This window comes from Cervus elaphus, chromosome 30 (assembly GCF_910594005.1).
Source record: "Cervus elaphus chromosome 30, mCerEla1.1, whole genome shotgun sequence".
In the NCBI taxonomy this organism is placed as follows: Eukaryota; Metazoa; Chordata; class Mammalia; order Artiodactyla; family Cervidae; genus Cervus; species Cervus elaphus.
This window is the reverse complement of record NC_057844.1, coordinates 32,039,533-32,058,930: the sequence shown is the minus strand read 5'-3', so window position 1 is coordinate 32,058,930 and position 19,398 is coordinate 32,039,533. Positions and strand designations below refer to the sequence as shown.

General features: G+C 49.4%; 1 protein-coding gene across 1 annotated transcript in view; it reads right to left on the bottom strand.

Annotated features, from left to right (window-relative positions):
* Positions 1 to 19,398, bottom strand: part of FLT1 (fms related receptor tyrosine kinase 1) — a 197,793-nt gene that overhangs the window by 14,981 nt on the left and 163,414 nt on the right. The window contains exons 18-25 of the mRNA XM_043891526.1: positions 17,293 to 17,397; positions 13,532 to 13,645; positions 11,829 to 11,917; positions 7,527 to 7,683; positions 6,988 to 7,085; positions 5,707 to 5,829; positions 3,870 to 3,981; positions 2,300 to 2,399 (exon numbers count right to left, since the gene is read on the bottom strand). Of these exons, the coding sequence (XP_043747461.1) occupies positions 2,300 to 2,399; positions 3,870 to 3,981; positions 5,707 to 5,829; positions 6,988 to 7,085; positions 7,527 to 7,683; positions 11,829 to 11,917; positions 13,532 to 13,645; positions 17,293 to 17,397 (898 nt within the window). The remainder of the gene's footprint in view (positions 1 to 2,299; positions 2,400 to 3,869; positions 3,982 to 5,706; positions 5,830 to 6,987; positions 7,086 to 7,526; positions 7,684 to 11,828; positions 11,918 to 13,531; positions 13,646 to 17,292; positions 17,398 to 19,398) is intronic.

Sequence of the window (19,398 nt, the reverse complement as noted above, 5' to 3'; positions counted from 1 at the left end):
AGCCAATGGCAACCCACTCCAGTATTCTTGCCTGGAGTATTCCATGGACATAAGAGCCTGGCAGGCTACAGAGGATGGGGTTGCAAAGAGTCCCACACAACTGAAACAGCTTAGCATGCATAGCCAGTTAACGTTGTGGTGGTTCAGGTGAACAGCGAAGGAGCTCAGCCACACATATCCTTGTGTCCCTTCTGGAATTCTGTCCTTGACAAACATTTCCCAAAGCTGCTGCTTTTTATCATTTCTATAGGAAACTCCCTAAAATTGAGGAACCACCCTTCTCTCTAGCTCTAGGCTGGGTTACAAGTGCTCTTCATATATAAAGATTTGAAGGTTTCATAAAGTCCAAGGCCACTTGGGGCCCAAAGTTGATGTGAGTTGTTTTGGACCAGAACCAGTATAAGGACTGGAAACACTGGCAACACACCCTGCAGGTGTGTAGTGTGGTACTGGGGGCTCTGGACTCAGACTTGGTCTGCTTAACTAATCAGCAAAGTGGCAAATCACTTTGGTGTTCTAGGCCTTGGTTTTCTCATCTGTACAATGGGGATACTAATAGCACCCACTGCATAGGTTGTTATGAGAATGAGGTAAATGGGTATATTTTAAAGTGTTTAAGATAGTGCCTGACTCTTGATAAGCACTAAACAACTAATAAATAATAAACACTTAATGACTGCAATTATTATTACTGTTGAAGATGAAAGGAGAAGGGGGGGCGGCAGGATGAGATGGTTGGATGGCATCACCAACTTAATGGACATGAGTTTGAGCAAGCTCTGGGAGATGGTGAAGGACAGGGAAGGCTGGCATGCTGTAGTCCATGGGGTCGCAAAGAATCAGATATGACTTAGCAACTGAACACCAACAATTATTACTGTTAGTCACTAGAAACTTGCTCTTGTGACTTTCAGATTATATGGAAAGTGGACAGAAATATTTAATTCAAAGCATGAGTGAACATGTCAGAGACATTTCTTCTAAGGAACATGGGGTATATTCCTAACTTGATGGTCCTGTGGTCTAGGGAGTCCGGAGGATCACCTTTCCGTCTGTCTCCTCTGTACCTAGCTAACTAGTCACAACACTTCTCAGAGGCTAGCTCCATCGCTCATTCCGTTCAGATGGTGATTCCCCCCGCCTGCCCCCGACACAGTATGGGGTCTTCCAGTGAGATTATAGCAGGGGAAACACTTAAACCACGAAGTGCAGAGTCATCTCATTTTAAACCAGAACTCCTGGTGAAAAGAAGCTAGCACTTCAGAGCCTCCTGCCTTTCTCTCTCTGCAGCCCAGCCGTCTTCCCAGCTCTCGGAAGGGCCTTGTGCTTTCCTGGCCAAAACACCACATGCACCTGACCGGGTCCCTTCTCCCTCTGCGCGCGGGCTGCTCCCAGCCCTGCCCTCGTGGCCCGAGTCCCCGGGCCGCCTCGTCCCGGGTCTGACCTAGCTCGTCTCTGGACCGTGAAGGAAAGAGACTTGGCCTTGCACTCTGGCCAAGCCCCACTTCCTTCGTTCCCTCCAGCTCCTCCCGAAGGCCATCACAGGGCTCCCAGCAGGCCCCCGCCGTGTGGGTGGGACAGGAGGGCCCTGCAGGAAAGGCGGTGCTGCTGGGGGGCGGGGGGACGTGGGGTGGGGGCTCCCCTGAGTCCTTGATGGCAGCTGGACACAAAACTGCTGGGGTCATCACATTCCTGTCCAGGCCTCAGAGTGCAAAACAGGCCCAGAACTTCAGGAAAAAGTGTCTGCGGGGCGAGTGAGCACTTGTCCACCCGAGAAAGCTGTCAGGAAGGCCCTGGGTTCACAGGTCCCAGCCAGGTCCTAACAGGAGGCCCCTTTCCCCCCCATCTCCCCTGCATTCCATCTCCCCAGATTCCAGGGATCTGCATTCCACAGATCCCTGCTGTGGATGGGGGTCAGCGCTGCTTCCCTGCCGGACTCCACCCCGGCTGCCTGCCAAGCCCACTGGTTCCCAGTCTGAGCCACCCCCAAGGTCTGGCCCCCAGCTCCTGGGTGGTCTGTTCGGAGTTCCCCAGGCTCACACCTGGACGCTGTGTCGGGGTGGAGGGAGGACCCTGGGTAGGCACGGGTCCAGGACCCGAAGCCCCACTTCTGGAAGATGCTGGGTCCCCACGGGGGTACTCAGGGGCGTCCCTGGAGATAAGGGTTCACCTGAATCTCCCCGGACAGGGGATTCTGAAACTCAATAGTGCGTCCCCATCCTGAGGAGCCCTGGTGTGGGGGGAACCGTGGGGGAGGGAGGGTAAGGGTGGGAGTGGAGGCGGCAGGGTGGGGGCTCACATTTCAGGCGTGGCGTACTCAGGCGCCCGCATCCTCATGCCATCCTTCAGGCGGCTGCAGAAGTCCTCGTCCATCTGCACCCCCGGGTAGGGGGACCCGCCTGCATCAGGGACGAGAGAGCACAGGGCGTGTTACGACTTTGGGCACGTGTGGGCCAGTTCGGTGTCTGTCTCCTCCTCCGAAGTGATGGCTGGCGGTAAATTCCCAGGGACGGGAAGGGACCTTGGCACACAGCATGAGCACAGACCAGCTGGGTCAGCCCCGCGGTGCTGGGCGTCTGATGCCCCCTGCCTGGTTCCCAGGGCTGCTCCTGTCTGGTCAGGAGAAAGGCTGGCGTCTGAGGGGTCCCCCCTACCTGGAGAAGGAACTCTAGACAAATCCCATCCTTTAGAGACTCATTCGCTGGGTGAATGAGCTGCTTTTCCAAAATCCAGTGGCCTTTTTAAGGAGGTTCCTAGTGGCTCATTCACACCTCATCGAGAATGATTTTAATTCCCTGCTTTCTTGTAAACCTCATAGAGCATTGGGGTGGGGGGGCAGTTGCTGTGATGGGTATGGGGGAACGGGGTTGGGAGCCGGGACTGGGTGGGCTGGTGGGGCCGCCCACGGGCCTGGAGGGCCAGAGGAGCTGGGACTTTGCCTTTGGCCAAATTTTCTGGGCAGGATTGCAGGGAACAGGCCCTCTTGGAGGGGTTTGTGGCTGGGGGTGAGCGGGCCTCTGTATCGGCCCCATCACAGACCTGGAAGCTAGTCTCTCTCAGCGTTTGTCTGTCTGCACCTTGGCGTGACCGCAGCTGGGAGGAAGCAGCTGGGTGCGTACGGGGCTGGCACTGTGTCCCCGCGGGACCACTGTGGCCGCCAAGCTGCTTTCAAAGACTGCAGGCAACAGGTGCCTGTCATCGAAAGCAGGAGAATGGTTTTCCCACATTACAGGAAGCCAGGGATGTTACTGGGTGACTTTTATTTGCTCTGAGAGGCAAGTTTCTGGCAAAGTCTAAAAGACTCTTGGCTAGACCCGGCTACTCAAGGGAGGCCTCGGAACATCAGGTGCCTGTCTGCAGCCAGATGTGGGCGCCGGACGCATCTGGGAGCCCCGGGCCTGGGACCAGGTTTGCAGCCACCGCAGTGCGTGCTGCTGGAAGCTGAGCGCACCCACGCACAACCGGCATTTCTGCCGTGCATCCTGTGTGAACTGGCGTCTGGGACCAGCCACGCTGAACAGAGGCCGGGGGTGAGCTGAGCTTGTTGGGGCTTTCCTGGGAAATTCTGCAGGGTGTCGGGTGGAAGGACACAAGGAGCGCAGAGGCGTGGGTATTAAACAGTCTGGGTGTTTGAGGAATTAGGACAAGGGAAGGGATAGCCAGACTGGTTGGAGGTATGTGGGACTGGAGATTGTATTCTGGTTGGATCTCTCTTGTAGCCCCCTGCATGTTTTTTTTTGTGCATATGGGCACACCGCTCTGAGCCCTCACGTGGGTTTTAGCAGCTGCCACAGCCCAGATGGCTCCCCAGAGGAAGCAGACGCTCAGCTCTGGGCAGCTGTCCCCTCTCCTCCTGCTCCCAGACCCACCTAAGGAGAAGATCTCCCACAGCAGCACTCCGTAAGACCACACGTCACTCTTGGTGCTGTAGATCTTGTCAAAGATGGACTCGGGAGCCATCCACTTCAGAGGAAGTCGCGTCTGGAAAAGGGTGAAGGGAGGCCTTGAGCAGGAGGGCATGCAAACAAAGCACATTCAACCCAAGCGCCCGGGGGTCACCTCCCAGATAATGCTTGGCCTTAAATCATTTCCCGGAGCAGCCACGGTTTCCTAGGACAGAGAGTGCACGTCAGCCTGCAGTGTGGCCCTGAAAGAGTGCTGTAGTCATCCCTGTGATTGGCAGTAACTGTTTAGCAAGCCCTTCCTCTGTGCCCAGAGCACCCGACTCTGACTCTGTAAGAAAGCCTCCTTCCCAAAACAGCCTGCATGCCACGTGGACCTGGGAAAGAGCCCTGCGAATTATGGGGTTGGCCAGAATGTTCCTTGGGGTTTTTCTGTCACATCTAATGAAAAAATCCAAACAGACTTTTGACCAACCCGAGAGAAGGCATCTGGAAAATCGATCATTTCCAGGAATTTTTCTTAACAAGGAGAATTTTTGAAATGCATTCCAATATAAAATACAGGATTTTAAGAGTCATTGACTGGGAGGTGTGGGCAAAGGCACGGAAAAGAAGGAAGGTGATATACAGTGTTTAGGGCGCCGTGTGACCGGTTTTGAAGTGGGAGTCCCGGTGGGTTCGGCCCTGTGGCTTCATAGGGACGGAGATTGACAAGGAGCCTGGGCTGAGTGGGGGACAGAGAAAAATAGAGTGGGGAGGGCTGGGGAGAAGCTGAATGATGCACAGCAAAGAGCATAGACAGACACCCAGGTAGTTGCCATCTTTGCAAGTCAGGGCTCTCGAGGAAAGCTTGTTGTTGTTTTCCTTATAAAGAAACTGGGGTGGGGGCACTCCCCGAGTGGGGTCCAGTGGTTAAGACTCCAGGTTTCTGACGCAGGGGATGGGCATTCCCCTGGTTTGGGAACTAAGATCCTGCATGCCTCGAAGTGAGGTCAAAGAAAGAGAAAGAAAACAGACAGGGGAGCAGTGGTTCTCAAAGTAGAATCCTGGGACTGGCTGAGTCCCCCGCACCTGAAGAGTTGTTAGAGAGAGGCACGTTCTCAGACCCCACTCAAGACTTTGGAATCAGTTTAACAAGCTCTCTGGATGACTTGTGTGCTCACTCTGAGAGCCAGGAGCAGAGAGTAGTCGTCTGGGCCCGACCCAGACGTAATGAAGCCTTCAGGGTAAAGGCCAGAGGGGAGAGGACACAGGAGGTCAGCTCTGAAAGTGGAAATAACACTTATCGCCAGAGACAGGAGGGAGGAGAGGCCAGTGTGAGCCAGCAGAGAAGCTGGGCAGGAGGGCGGACCCGAGCGGGACGTGATTTCCTCCCCAGCGAGGTCATGCGGACGGACGGCCGCCCCCACCCTTTCCTGAGACGTGTACACCTGCCGAATCCATCACCCGGCTTTATCTGAGGGGAAGAGTCCAAGCTGTTCTCCCAGCTGCCTGGGGAACTCCCCCCAGGGTGGGCAGAGGAGGGGCTGATGTGGACTCAGCAGGGCTACTGACCAGCGGTCAAGCGTCCAAAGGACAGGAGCCGGGCTGGGACCAGGGTAAGGACCGGAGGAGGAGAGCAGGGCCTCGCTGGGCCCCGTGTGAGGACCCTCGGGTCCAGAGGCCGTGGGGCCAGCCTGTCTGCACAGGCTGTGGTTTGGGGAGCCCTGCCGAGGAAGTGTAAATATTTACCAAGGGCTTTGGTCTATGGTTTAGAAATGATAGGGCCCCAATGGGTCAAACAAACATCAAACTTTGGACTTACATCTCCTTTTCTCACATAGTCGGGGTTCTTATAAATATCCCGGGCAAGCCCAAAGTCGCAAATCTTCACCACGTTGTTCTCGGACAAAAGTATGTTTCGTGCGGCCAGGTCCCGATGAATGCACTAGAGTAAAAACAGTGGCATCATCGATGCGTGTCTTAATCTCATCCAGGAATTTCCTGCTCCTTCTCGCTGTTCTTAACTCGGGGACTCATGTCACATGCTTCCTTTACATGAAGGGTCCAGCTCTCCGTGCACACGGGGTCGCCCCAAACACGAAGCACTTCTCTCTCAAATTCAGACCCCCTGGAGGCCCCCAAGTCAAGAAGCCCCCGGAATCCTCTCTGCCCCGGCGCTGCAGGATGGCATCAGGTAAACAGTGCTGGCCATCTGTTCTCCCAGGAGCACGACTTCCCCACAGCCTTTTATCCTGAGCTGCTGAGACCAGATCACCACCCAGCTGGAGCTCCCTAGGAGGACTCCCCTGGGTGAGTTAACAGATGTGGAGCCATGTACTCTGAGATTCTGACCAGTTCTGGAGGCATGCTAGGGGAAAACATGGAGTGTGGGTGCTGGGGTCATCTATTCTGAAACCCAGTGAGCTCTTCCCCTGGAATTAAGTTCTACCCACTGGTACCCTACCCACAAGGCTTCCCTTCAGACAGTAAAGAATCTGCCTGCCATGCAGGAATCCTGGGTTTGATCCCTGGGTCAGGAAGATCCCCTGGAGAAGGGAATGGCAAGCCACTCCAGTATTCTTGCCTGGAGAATCCCATGGACAGAGGAGTCTGGTGGGTTACAGTCCACAGAGGTCACAAAGAGTCGGACATGACTTAGCAACTATCACTTTCATTGGTACCCAAGTGTCATTTCTCAAACCTCCTCACTCACATCAGAACAGATTAAGGTGTGTGTTGTGAAGTTCACTCTACATTTAAGGACCCGTTGTTGTTTAGTTACTAACTTGTATCTCACTCTTTTGTGATGCTATGGACTGTAGCCTGCCAGACTCCTCTGTCTGGGATTTTCCAGGCAAGGATGCTTGAGTGGCTTGCCATTTCTTCCTCAAGGGGATCTTCCGACCCAGGAATTGAACCCACATCTTCTTGAGTGGCAGGCGAATTCTTTACCAATGAACCACCAGGGAAGCCCATTTAAGGGCCTACATACTAGCAAATATGAGGAAAAATGAACTTATAGCGAAGGTTTGTGTTTGCCTCTGTGTGTATCCACACACCAAGGCCCAGGAAAGAAGCAAAACAGTGAAGAGTGAGAGCTCACCTTTCTGGAAGACAAAAACTCCATGCCTCTGGCCACTTGAAAACTGTAAGAAATCAGATCTTCCATAGTGATGGGCTGCTTGTAGAAGTCGTCAAAATCTGGAAAGTATTAAAACCGAAGCTGTTTGTAAAGGCTCTTGTCAGGCCACCAAATCCCAGTTTATTGGAACAGTGTTAGCAAAACATAAAACAAACCAACAAACAGAGTTCATCTTTGAGAGCCATTTCAGTCTCCAAATGAACATCCAACATTTTTCCAGGCCTCTAGCCTGGTTTGCCCAAGTATCTGGGGTGGGGACGGGGGCAGGGGGGACGATCCATTAAGACAGAAAGGCCTGGGGGGAAGACAATGGTACAGTTCCCTGTCAAAATTAGTAACTCTGGAAATAATCTAAATTCAAATCTTATCTCCCCAGGACATTAGCCTTCGAGTCTCTCACGGATGTTTATTAGGGTGATAAATAAGAAAAAAATTTCAGAGATGCACAGTGTGTTGTAAAAATATCTCAGACTGGAGGACAGGAAGGAATTAATACCTACCCTCCTCTTCCTCAACATCACTGAGACTTTTATCTTCCTGAAACCCGGAGCTCGCGAAGCTCTCGCTGCTGGTAACGCTGTCTAGCCTCTGTTTCTCGCCCTGCTCCAGGTCTGGCTCCATTTTCTCTTTCTTAGGCTCCACGTGTAAGGCTGCATCCTTTTAAGAGACCAAAGAAGACACTGATGAAAGGGACAGAACAGCAGCAGGGGGACCGGGCCCTCGGGCCAGCAATTGCCTGTGTTGGGAGGATGTCCTCTGACAGAAGGGCTAGTGAACTAGAGCCTGGCTGCCCTGCTGCGGGTGGGAAGTCTTCCACTCTTGACTGGGCTTCTGGGTGGCATCTCAGCTGGGATGAAGGAATATTCACAGCAGCTGCTGTTTCCTGAGCACTTACTCTCTGAGCCAGCACACTGAGGATCTTAGGTACGCTTTCTCGTTTAACCTTTCCAACAGCTTTACAAAGTACCTCTTACAATACATGAAGGAATACATTCAGAGAAGTCAAATAATCAAAGTCACATGCGGCTGAGAGATGGCAAAGCGTGAACACAGGTCTGGCCAACTCTATTCCGTGCCCGTCAGCACTTTTCCATCCCGTGCGCCATCTTGGGAAAGACAATATGGAATGATGGAAAAGGGTCCCCAGTCAACCTGGGACCACGCTTTGTAATCCCCAGGGGGAATAATAAGAGGAGGCTGCAGTTACCAATGTGGTTTCCTTGGAGAAGGAGGGAACATGAACATTTCTTTTTCTCCTCTCCATTCAAAGATGTAGCCTGATCCTAACAAAGGCAGAAAATGCCTTTCATTCTGAACTGGGCATCTGAGCCCTGGTGTGTATCCAATTCTTTCATTAAGTGTGTGATCTTGAGCAGCGAACCACCTTGCTTTTATGGATTTCCATTTCTGTATCTGAAAAGCTCTATCATCTTATGTTTGGACTCACAGGAGTTGTTGGTTTTGAGGTGGAACCAGAAAAGATGGGTATCATCTTTAGTAATTCATCTAATTGCTGTGACTCTAGAAAAAGCACTCTCAGTGGCTTCGTGAGTCTACCATGTACCTGGCTCAGGGGTGGCTGTAGGGGGACTGGGGTTCAGAGGTGTCCCCCGAACCACCTGCACTTTGGGGCGGGGCTCCCCATCCTTCCCTGGTTTTTCCTGGAAGCATCAGTATGTGGGAGTGGTCCCTCCACTAGAGGGCGTAGTGGGAGCAAGCAGAGGACAGACAAGACAGCTTCAGCCCCCGAAACTGTGGAAGCGTGGAGGGTCTCTAGGCTCCTGCCCCCTGGAAAGAAACCCTCTTGTGCCTGCCGCAGAAGCGGAGTTAGTCCTCAGAGTGAACCCCCGCTGCCATCCAGGGGACCTACCTGACAGCAGGTAAAGAATGTTAGCTCTGGTTACTGTATGTCCCTGAGGCAGTCAGATTTGATTCTGCTCAGTTGGGGACTGAAATTTTATTTCCCACGAGACCCTTTCCAGGACAGAAGTAGGCAGGGGAAGGTGCTGGGGTGAAAAGTTCTGGACTCTTTGGCGAAGCTCCAGGGACCATAACTCAGACTCCCCCACCCCATCCCCGCTTCCCCCTCTCCCAGGTTAATGGTATATTTAGCTCTGCTTATTGGTAACTGTTTCTGGTAAATAAAGGTTGATTTACTGAACTTTTGGGACTCTGACAGAATCCTTTGGATTTATTACAAATAATATTTAAAGATCCTAGTGAATTTATTTGGAAAATGAAATATCCCATTTCGATTCAGCCTTTCGGTTTTTCCTTCACCTTCTCTTTATATGTCTTTAGGTTCCAAATATGAAATACAGCTGTGTATTTTCCACGAAAACACTGAGCTCCACCAACAGGGAGGTGAATCATTAAATATAGCCCGAGAAGGAAGCAGGCTCTTCAAACAAAGGACGTACGAAATCAAACGTTCCATCCTGCCCAGGTCCCTGGGGTATTCTCGCTGGCTTAGTTCTTCCTGAAGCCAGCCCAGGATTTCAGGACTGAAAAGAAGTTGTACTACTCTTAGTCCAGGGCACCATTCTCCACTTTTTCTTATGTTTTTTTTTTTTTCTTCCCTCTTCTTACCCAGGACAGTGCATGGAAAAAGTATTGAAGGGACATTAGAAGAGCTGGGTTCTTTCTCCTTGACTTTATCTTTTGCCAAGTTCATGTCCTTAAGGCAATCGCTGGACTTTCTAAGCACGTCTGTGATGTGAGTGTGGCCTAGCTGATCACAAAGATCCCTTTCAGCTTTAAGATTCTCATCATGTTATTTTTCATTCGCTAAGTTGTGTCCAGCTCTTTGCAAGTCTATGGACTGCAGCATGCCAGGCTTCCCTGTCCTTCAGTCTCCCAGAGTTTGCTCAAATGCATGTCCATTGAGTCGGTGATGCCATCCAACCGTCTCATCCTCTGTCACCCCCTTCTCCTCCTGCCCTCAATCTTTCCCAGCATCAGGGTCTTTTCCAATGAGTCAGTTCTTCCCATGAGCGAAGTATTGGGGCTTCAGTTTCAGCATCAGTCCTTCCAATGAATAGGCAGGGTTGATTTCCTATAGGATTAACTGGTTGGATCTTCTTGCAGTCCAACGGATTGATTCTCAAGAGTCTTCTCCAGCACCACAGTCCGAAAGTATCAATTCTTCAGTGCTCAGCCCTCATTATGGTCCAACTCTCACATCTGTACATGACTACTGGAAAAACCATAGCTTTGACTAGACGGACCTTTGTCAGCAAAGTGATGCCTTTGCCTTTTAATATGCCATCTAGGTTTGGGCTTCCTTGGTGGCTCAGAGAGTAAAGAATCTGCCTTGCCATCATCTTTTAAGATACGAGTGACTAAGTGATTTGTGCGTGTCTGAATCTGTATGGAGAGAGGGGGAGGGAGAGAGAGAGAGAAATTTATCAAAGATGACTTGATAGTTATATAGATGGCTAGTAAATTTAATCTCTATCACTGCATACAGTGGGATCAAATAGTCTCTGTGCTTGGCACAAAAAGAGTGTAATATATTAGCACAGAAAGAAAGATTTTTTTTTTTGCTTCCTTGTTGTCTTGCTCCTTTACTGGAGTGTCATTGCTTTACAATGTTGGCATTAATTTCTGGAAAAAAAACTTCTTTTAAAAGAAAAAGCAGAGATTGTGTTTTAAGCTTAGTCATTAATGGTGTTGACTGAAGAAAAGCACAGCGTAAAAACAGGTTTATTCAGTGTCTTTCTGAGGACTGTGGTCTGGGAGCAGCCTTGCGGAGAGCTCTGAGGAGGTAGGGGAGGTCAGTTTATGTGTGATTCTGGTGAAGACAGTGCGTGCAATCCAGCACATATGCAGGTAGAAGGCTGCTGCTAGTCCCAGGGAACAGATACGTTAGTTAATGGTTTCAGGGCTTTTCTGACTAGGAGAGAGAGCAAGATACGGGTTCCTAAAAAATCTCTCCTGTGAAAATATGTGACCATCTGAAGGCCTGTTCTGCTAGTTTTCCCAGGGCACATATTGCCTTATTTCTAACCTCCACCTGAACTCCTTTCAGAGTGTTTTAAAGGTCAGCAAAAGATCCTCTGGAGGAAGAAATGGCAACCCACCCCAGTTTTCTTGCCTGGAAAACTCCACGGACAGAGGAACCTGGTGGGCTACCATCCATGGAGATGCAGAGTCGGACACGACTGAGGGACTGAGCACAAAGGTCAGCAGCTGCAGTGGCTAATAATGCAGTCCCTGTAGAGCCAGATGGATAGCTAGCAACATTTCTTTAGTTGGCAACGGAAAATTTTATTTTCTTGTTTTATGCTATTATTTTTGTTGTTCAGTTGCTCTGGTTGTGTCTAGCTCTTTGCAACCGCGTGGACTGCAGCACATCGGGCTTCCCTGTTCTTCACCATCTCCTGTCGTTTGCTTAAACTCATGTCCATCGAGTCAGAGATGCCATCCAACCATCTCATCCTCTGTCACCCGCTTCTCCTCCTGCTTTCAATCTTTCCCAGCATCAGGGTCTTTTCCGATGAGTCAGTTCTTCCCATCAGGTAGCCAAAGTATTGGAGCTTTAGCTTCAGCATCAGTCCTTCCAATGAATATTCAGGGTTGATTCCCTTTAGGATTGACTAGTTTGATCTCCTTGCAGTCTAAGGGACTCTCAAGAGTCTTCTCCAACACCAGAATTTGAAAGCATCAGTTCTTTGGTGCTCAGCCTTCTTTATGATCCAACTCTCACATCCATACATGACTACTAGACATGACTATGCTGCTATAGCCTGAATGGAAACTCAATTCTTTGTTGAAAAATCCCCAACCCAGAAGCTCCTTACCTTGTTGAGAAAGAATAAGGCCCGTTTGCTCTTGAGATAGTTGGAGAGATTTCCATATTTGCAGTATTCAACAATCACCATCAGGGGCCCTGCAACCAGAGCAACACAAGCTCAGTCAGTCATCTGCCAGCCTCGGTAGGCCTGGAGGTCTCAAACCAACTTGTTTTTATATTAGCGAGTTCTGTGGGAATCCCTGGGTTGGGAAGACCCCCTGGAGAAGGGAATGGCTACCCATTCCAGTACTCTTGCCTGGAGAATCCCATGGACAGAGGAGCCTGATGGGATACAGTTCATAGGGTCGCAAAGGAGTCAGACATGACTTGGTGACTTAACTTTTCTGGGAGATGCAACTTAGGAGTGAGATTTCTTTTTCAATTGAACCTGAGAAAGAGTTTACAAATACAAAAGGAGTAGATATGGGGGAGGAGTATGGTGAAGAAGCAGAAAAAAGCAAAGTAGAAGAGAGAGAACTTTGAGGAGGGGGGCTGGGCAAGGTCAGGGCTCTGCCTATGACTGGCAGGCACCCTCCCCTGCCAGCATCGGGACACTGTCACATCAGCCCCTCCTCCCAGGACCTGTCTGGCCTGACTCCCCTGCACCACAGCCCCCTGGGGGTGTCTGCATGGAGACTGCCTTGGGGCTTTCAAGATCTAACGTGGGGATCAGCCAATTTATAAAGGAAGAGAAGATAAATATTTGAGGCTCAGCAGGCCACACAATCCTGGAGAAGGGAATGGCAACCCACTCCAGTATCCTTGGGATACTGGAATCCCATGGACAGAGGAGCCTGGCGGGCTACAGTCCCTGGGGTCGCAAAGAGTCGGACATGACTGAGCGACCAAGCAGCAACAGCAGGCCACATTTCTACTCAAGTCTGCCTCTGTAGCCTGAAAGCGCCTTGGATGACACCCTTGAGTGACTGCGCTTCAACCTTATGAACGCAGAGATCTGAATTTCATAACATGATCCCACGTCACAAAATATACTTCTTTTGCTCCCCACCCTGTCCCCCAGCTATTTCAACTGGTCAAATGAAGCCCACAGGCTGGCCGACTGGTTTGCCAACTTCTGGTCAAAAGAAGCAAGAGGGTTGGGAAGGGGGGAACCCCAGAGTTGCGCTGCGGGTCCCTGGGCACCCTGAAGTCTTCCCCCAGGCCCTGCTGTCCTCCTTACCACTTGCCCAACCAGGCTCAAGGCCTGGGGGGAAGAATAGCTTCAGGTTCTGGATCAAAGCAGACGTGGCCCCAGAGGGGCTCCCGGCTGCGGGCCCTGCCCTGGGGGAGCCTTGGTCATGACACAGCCCAGTCCCTGTACTTGGCCCGGGTGGGTGAGGCCTGTCTGAAGGCCATGGCCACCCCCCACACCCCGCTTCTCCTGGGATCCTGCCTGGAGTCATTCCTTCCCTTGGAGGAAGCTTCCGGAATGCCCACCTTCTCCGAGTTTGCCTCGGTTCCCATCATGGGTGTCCTTCCGGGTCTAGTTCAGCAGAACCGGATGGGTCTCAAAGGGAGTTCTTCTGTTGGGAACCTTTAAGCTAAGCATGCAGGGAAGGCATTTCCAGGATGGGAGCCCCTTCCATCCTGGGACAGACTCCTCCGGACTACAGCAGGCTGTCTGCCAGGGGTTGGAGAGAGGGGTCAGGGGACGGAAAAGCTGCCCTGGTGTGTGAACCCGGAGAAGAGCAGCCCCCCCGCCCCACCTACCTCCTTGCTTGGTGCAGGCTCCCAGCAGGTTGACGACATTCAGATGGTGGCCTATGTGGGTCAGGATCTTGAGCTCGGTCATCAGAGCCTTGTACTCGCTGGCCGTGGCCCCCTCTGTGTAAGGAGCAAGGGAAAGTCAGGTCGATGGGACAGTGGGGCTCTCTCCTTGAGGGGCGACCCTCCTCCCCTCGGAGGTGAGCAGCGTTCAGCTCTCATTGCACTGACTTCCCCATGCTCTGCAGAAAGGCCAGTCTCCAGCCTGTGTTCACTCCTCCACCCTCTTGAGCCAGCATCCTCTGGGCAACAGTGAGGCTGGAGTGGTGTGGGGTCAGCTGCTGGACATCCCTCTGGGTGGACCAGGTCCCAGAGGGTCATGGGCTGACTCGGAGTTGGGCACCAGGTGGGAGCGCCCTCCCAAGGCTTCCTTCCGTCAGAACCAGGCCCAGTTAGAAACTTCCAGGCAGGGATGCGCCCGCATCTCATCTTTTTCTCACTTTCCCCACTTTGAGAATTACAAAGGAGAAGCACAGAGGGGCCTGTAAGGGCAGAGAGGCCCCTTCTGTAAACATCTTTGCTGTGTGTTATGTTTTCCCTGTAACCTCTTCCTCCCTGGAGTCCTCAAGGTTATCTCAAGTCAGGAGGGTCCATAAGCATCTGACTTCAGCTTCATTCTCAGAGATAAACAACGTCAGTCTAAAAATTAGCAGAGTCTAAAGCCCAAATTAACTTTGTCCTGTCTGTCTGTCCTTATTGGTTAACTTATAAAGCATTAAAAAATTTCAAATTATGTTTAGAAGTTTAAAATAAGTCATATTAGCTTGCTGTAAATTATTTCAACAATATGATGTTTATGAAGTAAAAAGTGAAAGTCATCCCAATCCAGTTACATTTTTTTAAAAAAAAGAAATCCAGTTACTTTTTTAGAGGTAACCACTGTTAATCACTTGGAGTTTCAGACTGTTTTCTATGCATTTATAAATATAGGTACCCAATCAAAAGTCTTTTTTGTTTGTTTACATAAATGGGATCATATATAAAAATATAAAAGCAAATTTGATGTATATAATTTGCTTTCCCCCCTTTTAAATGTGGTGGACTTTTCTCATTCTTTTAAATTGATTAATGGCATTCCTGACATTTAGATGGTCTATAGTTGTGTTTTGTTTTTGCCATTACAAATATTCTTTAATAAACAGCCTGTGATTTTTGTGCCCATGTGTATTTCTGTAGGACAGTCCTAGAAGTGAGTGGAAGGCTATGCATTTCACATTGTGGATATTGGAATGGAATTTCATAAGCACAAGTCATTTTTTAATAATAACCAGATAAACACTAGAAGCCTCCCAATGGAGTTGGGATTGGCTCAGAGTAAATGCTCAACAAATATTCGTTAGACAAATAAACAACATGATTACTCTTCTCATCTCAGACATGGGCTTAAGGCCCAGAAAGGTTAAAGGTTTTGCTCAAGGGCACTTTGAAAGAGCTTCTGAGTCATGGCCTTTGTTTGACCTTCTGCCTTTCCAGTGTCTCTTAGAAACAGATGGCCAACCAACTTAAACAAGAAAGCTTGAATGAAAATAGTGTTTTAGTAATGTTATATAGTGGGTGATTTGGCAATCTCTTGCAGTCAAGGCTGCTGGCTTAAAAAGATGATAAGCCTTTATTAAGATATTATACACATTATTTTTGTATTACATAGATTCTCTGGGCCTTTAAAGAAAATCTCAAGTCAGAATTTCCCCCTCAAATTCATCCTTCCACACCCTGATGCCCCTTTGGCACAGAGGGAAAACCAGGTTCTTTGGCTCAGATTTTTCCACTTATAGGCAGGGCCATGGCTTTTATCTTGGGCCCATAATAGACAAGCATGGGCAGCCGATCTGCCCCTTCTAGCATCTTATTCCTCAGCTAGTTTTGTCTCCCTATGTGTGGTTGTAAGCAGGGAGACAAAACTAGCTAAGGAATAAGATGCTTTCAGATATAGTGTCAGCTTATCTCAAGGCTGGATACCAGCTTACCTCCAGAACACAGACCAGAATCATTTTCAGGATTTTGGAGCGATGGATCATTTCTAGAAGGCAGCCCTTCTGTAGCACTGAGGTGTGTGTGTGTCAGGGGGATGAGCCTTGCACCCGAACTCTTACTTTTGCATGGCTGAGTTGTGTGGCCTTGCAGAGGCTACTTAACCTTTCTGGGTGCTGGTTCTTTATCTGCAAACTGAGATAATAAAAGCTACCTTACAGAAGCTCTAGAGAGAAAAACAAGAAAAGTGACAATTTCATGCAATTCAAGCTACTATATTAAAGTATATAGGGTTGGCCAGAAAGTTCGTTTGGGTTTTTCCATAACCCAATACTTAGTCTGGTGCTTTCTCGCATAGAAGACATGTTGATGCCTTTTCTCTTTAGACCCTGGGATTGGGGGTGTCCAGGGTGGGGTGCTGGAATGCAGAAATTCTCTCAGAAATGCCTGTGATCATCTGGGTAGTTCCCCTTGAACAAGTCCTCCTGTTTCATGGATGCATAACTCCTTTTTCCTGGCTACCTTCAGGCTCTTTGCAGAGCTTTATCAGAGCAGTCACTCAACAGCCTTTTGAAGTGGAAACTATCACCACACGGGGCTTTTTGCAGTGACGGTGTCAGCGCCGCATGAAGGTGAAGGCTTTGCGTCCCCCCCAGCGAGTGGGTCTTTCAGCTGGACTCTGCCAGCTACCTGCTTGGCTGAGCGCAGAGTTTCCTGTGCCTGAAAACCCCCTGGCAATGTGTCAGCGATGTTGGAAAGCTGAAAACTGCTCTGCGGGCTTTCAGTCCTGTTTCTTTCAGTTTGGGAACCTTAAAATGCATCGAAGTAACATGACAATTTCATCACAATGAAGAAGTGTTTTCTGCACTTTAAAGCAGAAGTCCTCAACCTTTTTGGCACCAGGGGCCGGTTTTGTGGAAGATAATTTTTCCATGGACTGGGAGCAGGGGGAGGAGATGGTTTCAGGATGATTCATGTGCATCACATTTATTATGCACTTTATTTGTATTATGACTACATCAGCTCCACCTCAGATCATCAGACAGTAGATTCTGGAGGTTGGGGTCCCCTGCAGTGGGGAGCTGTGTGTCTTGGAGATGTTTGGTTTATGAGATTTTCAGTGGTTTTCATTTTCACTCTATCTTAGGGTGGTGGTCGTAAATCGCTTTGTCATTTGACCCACCTCCCAGTGCTTCACAGAGTGATAGTATTGTCAACATAGAAAGATAATTTGTTTATTTGTTTTTAAATCTCTAAAGAGGAAATGTTTTATGGGCAGGACTTGATGCTATAAAATAGCTTGACATTCTGATCAACTCAATTGTTCTAGCTTCATTGTCTTTATAGTGAGCTCAAGCACCAGCTGAGCCTTTGAGATTTATACATACAGCCAAGTTTCCATTGTAATGTCATAGGGACCACTCCAAAAATTCATACCTGTGGTTACTGTGAGCTTAGGTCCCTGGTAGTCTAGGAGAGTCTGAGACATGGTAGGAGAAACATCTTTGACAGAAATAATTTTCCCATGGATACTTCTGGACTGTTTCACTTACAAGGTTTATTTTGAGCTCTTGGTGGCCTCATGGAAAGCTCCAGAGGTCAAGGGTCTTCCAGCAGAAGAAAGTTATGTGGCCAGAGCAGACACAGCCTCTGTCTTTTGCTAGGCCACATTCCACTAGTACCAACACATAGGGAACGTAATGGGGAAGTTGAAAGCCCATTTAGAGCATCCATACCTTTCAGCATCTTTACAGCCACAGTCCGGCAGGTGGGTGATTTCTTGATGCCGAATGCCGATGCTTGCACCACTTTTCCGAAAGCCCCTCTTCCCAGTGACTTGCCTACAATGGAAAGAAGACGTTGGTTTGTTTGCCAAGTCAGCAGAATCAGTTTAAGTCTTTTGCAGGAAGAAAGGGCCTTTTCCCTATGTGTGTATGTGTGGCATGCAGCTTTGAAGGGGATCTCCAATGAATGGACCCCAAATGAGTTAGGGACACATTTATGGGGTATCTTCCTTCCAACTATTTACTGTGCTTCCATGTGGCCCTTGCCCTGTACAGTGAGGCTAGGACCTTCGAGGACATTGGGGGCAGCTGTATGGCCCGTTTTCTTTTACAAAGTCCTTCTCCAGGGGGAGAGGCTACCGAATCTGCAGTTGTTTTTTTTTTTTTCCTTTGTCTGATAACATCATCACCACAAAAATTCCCCTATGTTTAAACTAAACCCCTTTTCTTGCCACTTAAGCTTATTTCTTCTGACCTGTGTTTCAGCAAAGGGAACAAACTGACAAGGGTGGTTACCACTATTGGCTATAGTGATGCTTCAGAGCTGCCAAAAATCACTGAAGTCATTTCTCAGACTTCCTTGCCAGGCAGAATATCCTCCGTATTTCTAACGTGTCTTTACATGATGATTACAAATCTTTGTGGTTCAAAACATGGGCCCCTCAACCCCGGGTAGCAATTTGTTTCAACCACAGAGAGGTGATTGCCAAGTGCAGTAACAAAGTGTGAGGTTTCATTCATGGTTCCCCGGCAGTATGCTATGTTCCGATGACTGCTAGCACATTTGTTTGTTTCCCTCACCCTTGAATGAGACCACTTGACTCAAAGGGGCAAGGACCATGCCTGAATCTTCCTAGAACCTGGTGCATGGGGCATCAGGGCCCCTGTGTGCTAGTACAGAAGGAAGAGGTGCATTTGGGAGTTTGTGAGATGCTCAAACCAAGTCTCTTACAGTCCTAAGTTAATCAGAGGGTCCCGTGGGATGCACAGCTGAACAGTACTCCGTGAGGAGGGCACCTCCCCCCTTTTTCTATCAGTGCTTCCTTCTGCATCTCCAGGACACAGGTAGCTGACTCCAACCTGTCCAGTAGGAAACCAGTACACCTCAATCATGATATGGCAGAAGGAAGAGTGAGCCAAAGAAGTCACCTTTTGTTGGTTCTTTGGGGGCAGAGCTGTGGAGTATAGGAAGCCAACAAAATGCTTCTGATGAAAATTAAATCCTGGTTCAATTCAGTTCACTTCAGTCGCTCAGTCGTGTCTGACTCTTTGCTACCCCATGGACTGCAGCATGCCAGGCCTTCCTGTCCATCACCAACTTGCGGAGTTTACTCAAACTCATGTCCATTGAGTCAGTGATGCCATCCAACCATCTCATCCTCTGTCATCACCTTCTCCTCCCGCCCTCAATCTTTCCCAGCATCAGTGTCTTTTCAAATGAGTCAGCTCTTCACACCAGGTGGCCAAAGTATTGGAGTTTCAGCTTCAACATCAGTCCTTCCAATGAATATTCAGGACTGATTTCCTTTAGGGTGGACTGGTTAGATCTCCTTGCAGTCCAAGGGACTCTCAAGAGTCTTCTCCAACACCACAGTTCAAAAGCATTAATTCTTCTGTGCTTAGCCTTCTTTGTAGTCCAACTCTCACATCTATACATGACCACTGGAAAAACCATAGCCTTGACTAGATGGACCTTTGTTGGCAAAGTAATGTTTCTGGTGAAGTGAAGTGAAATGAAGTGAAGTCGCTCAGTCGTGTCCAACTCTTTGTGACCCCATGGACTGTAGCCTACCAGGCTCCTCAGTCCATGGAATTTTCCAGGCAAGAGTACTGGAGTGGGTTGCCATTTCCTTCTTCTGGTAGTCAGTGTTAATTTAACACAGCACCTTTGGCCCCACCTCTTTCTCGGGCTGTTTTGATAATGTGTTTTCAGTGAGCTAACTTTCCTCCCTCCCTCCCTCCCTCCCCAAAGGACACAGTTTGTTTGTTAAGATTCCTGGAAAGTTTGTAATGAAGCTCTCCTTGTCCTCATCCTACCGGAACCTTTATACTTGCATG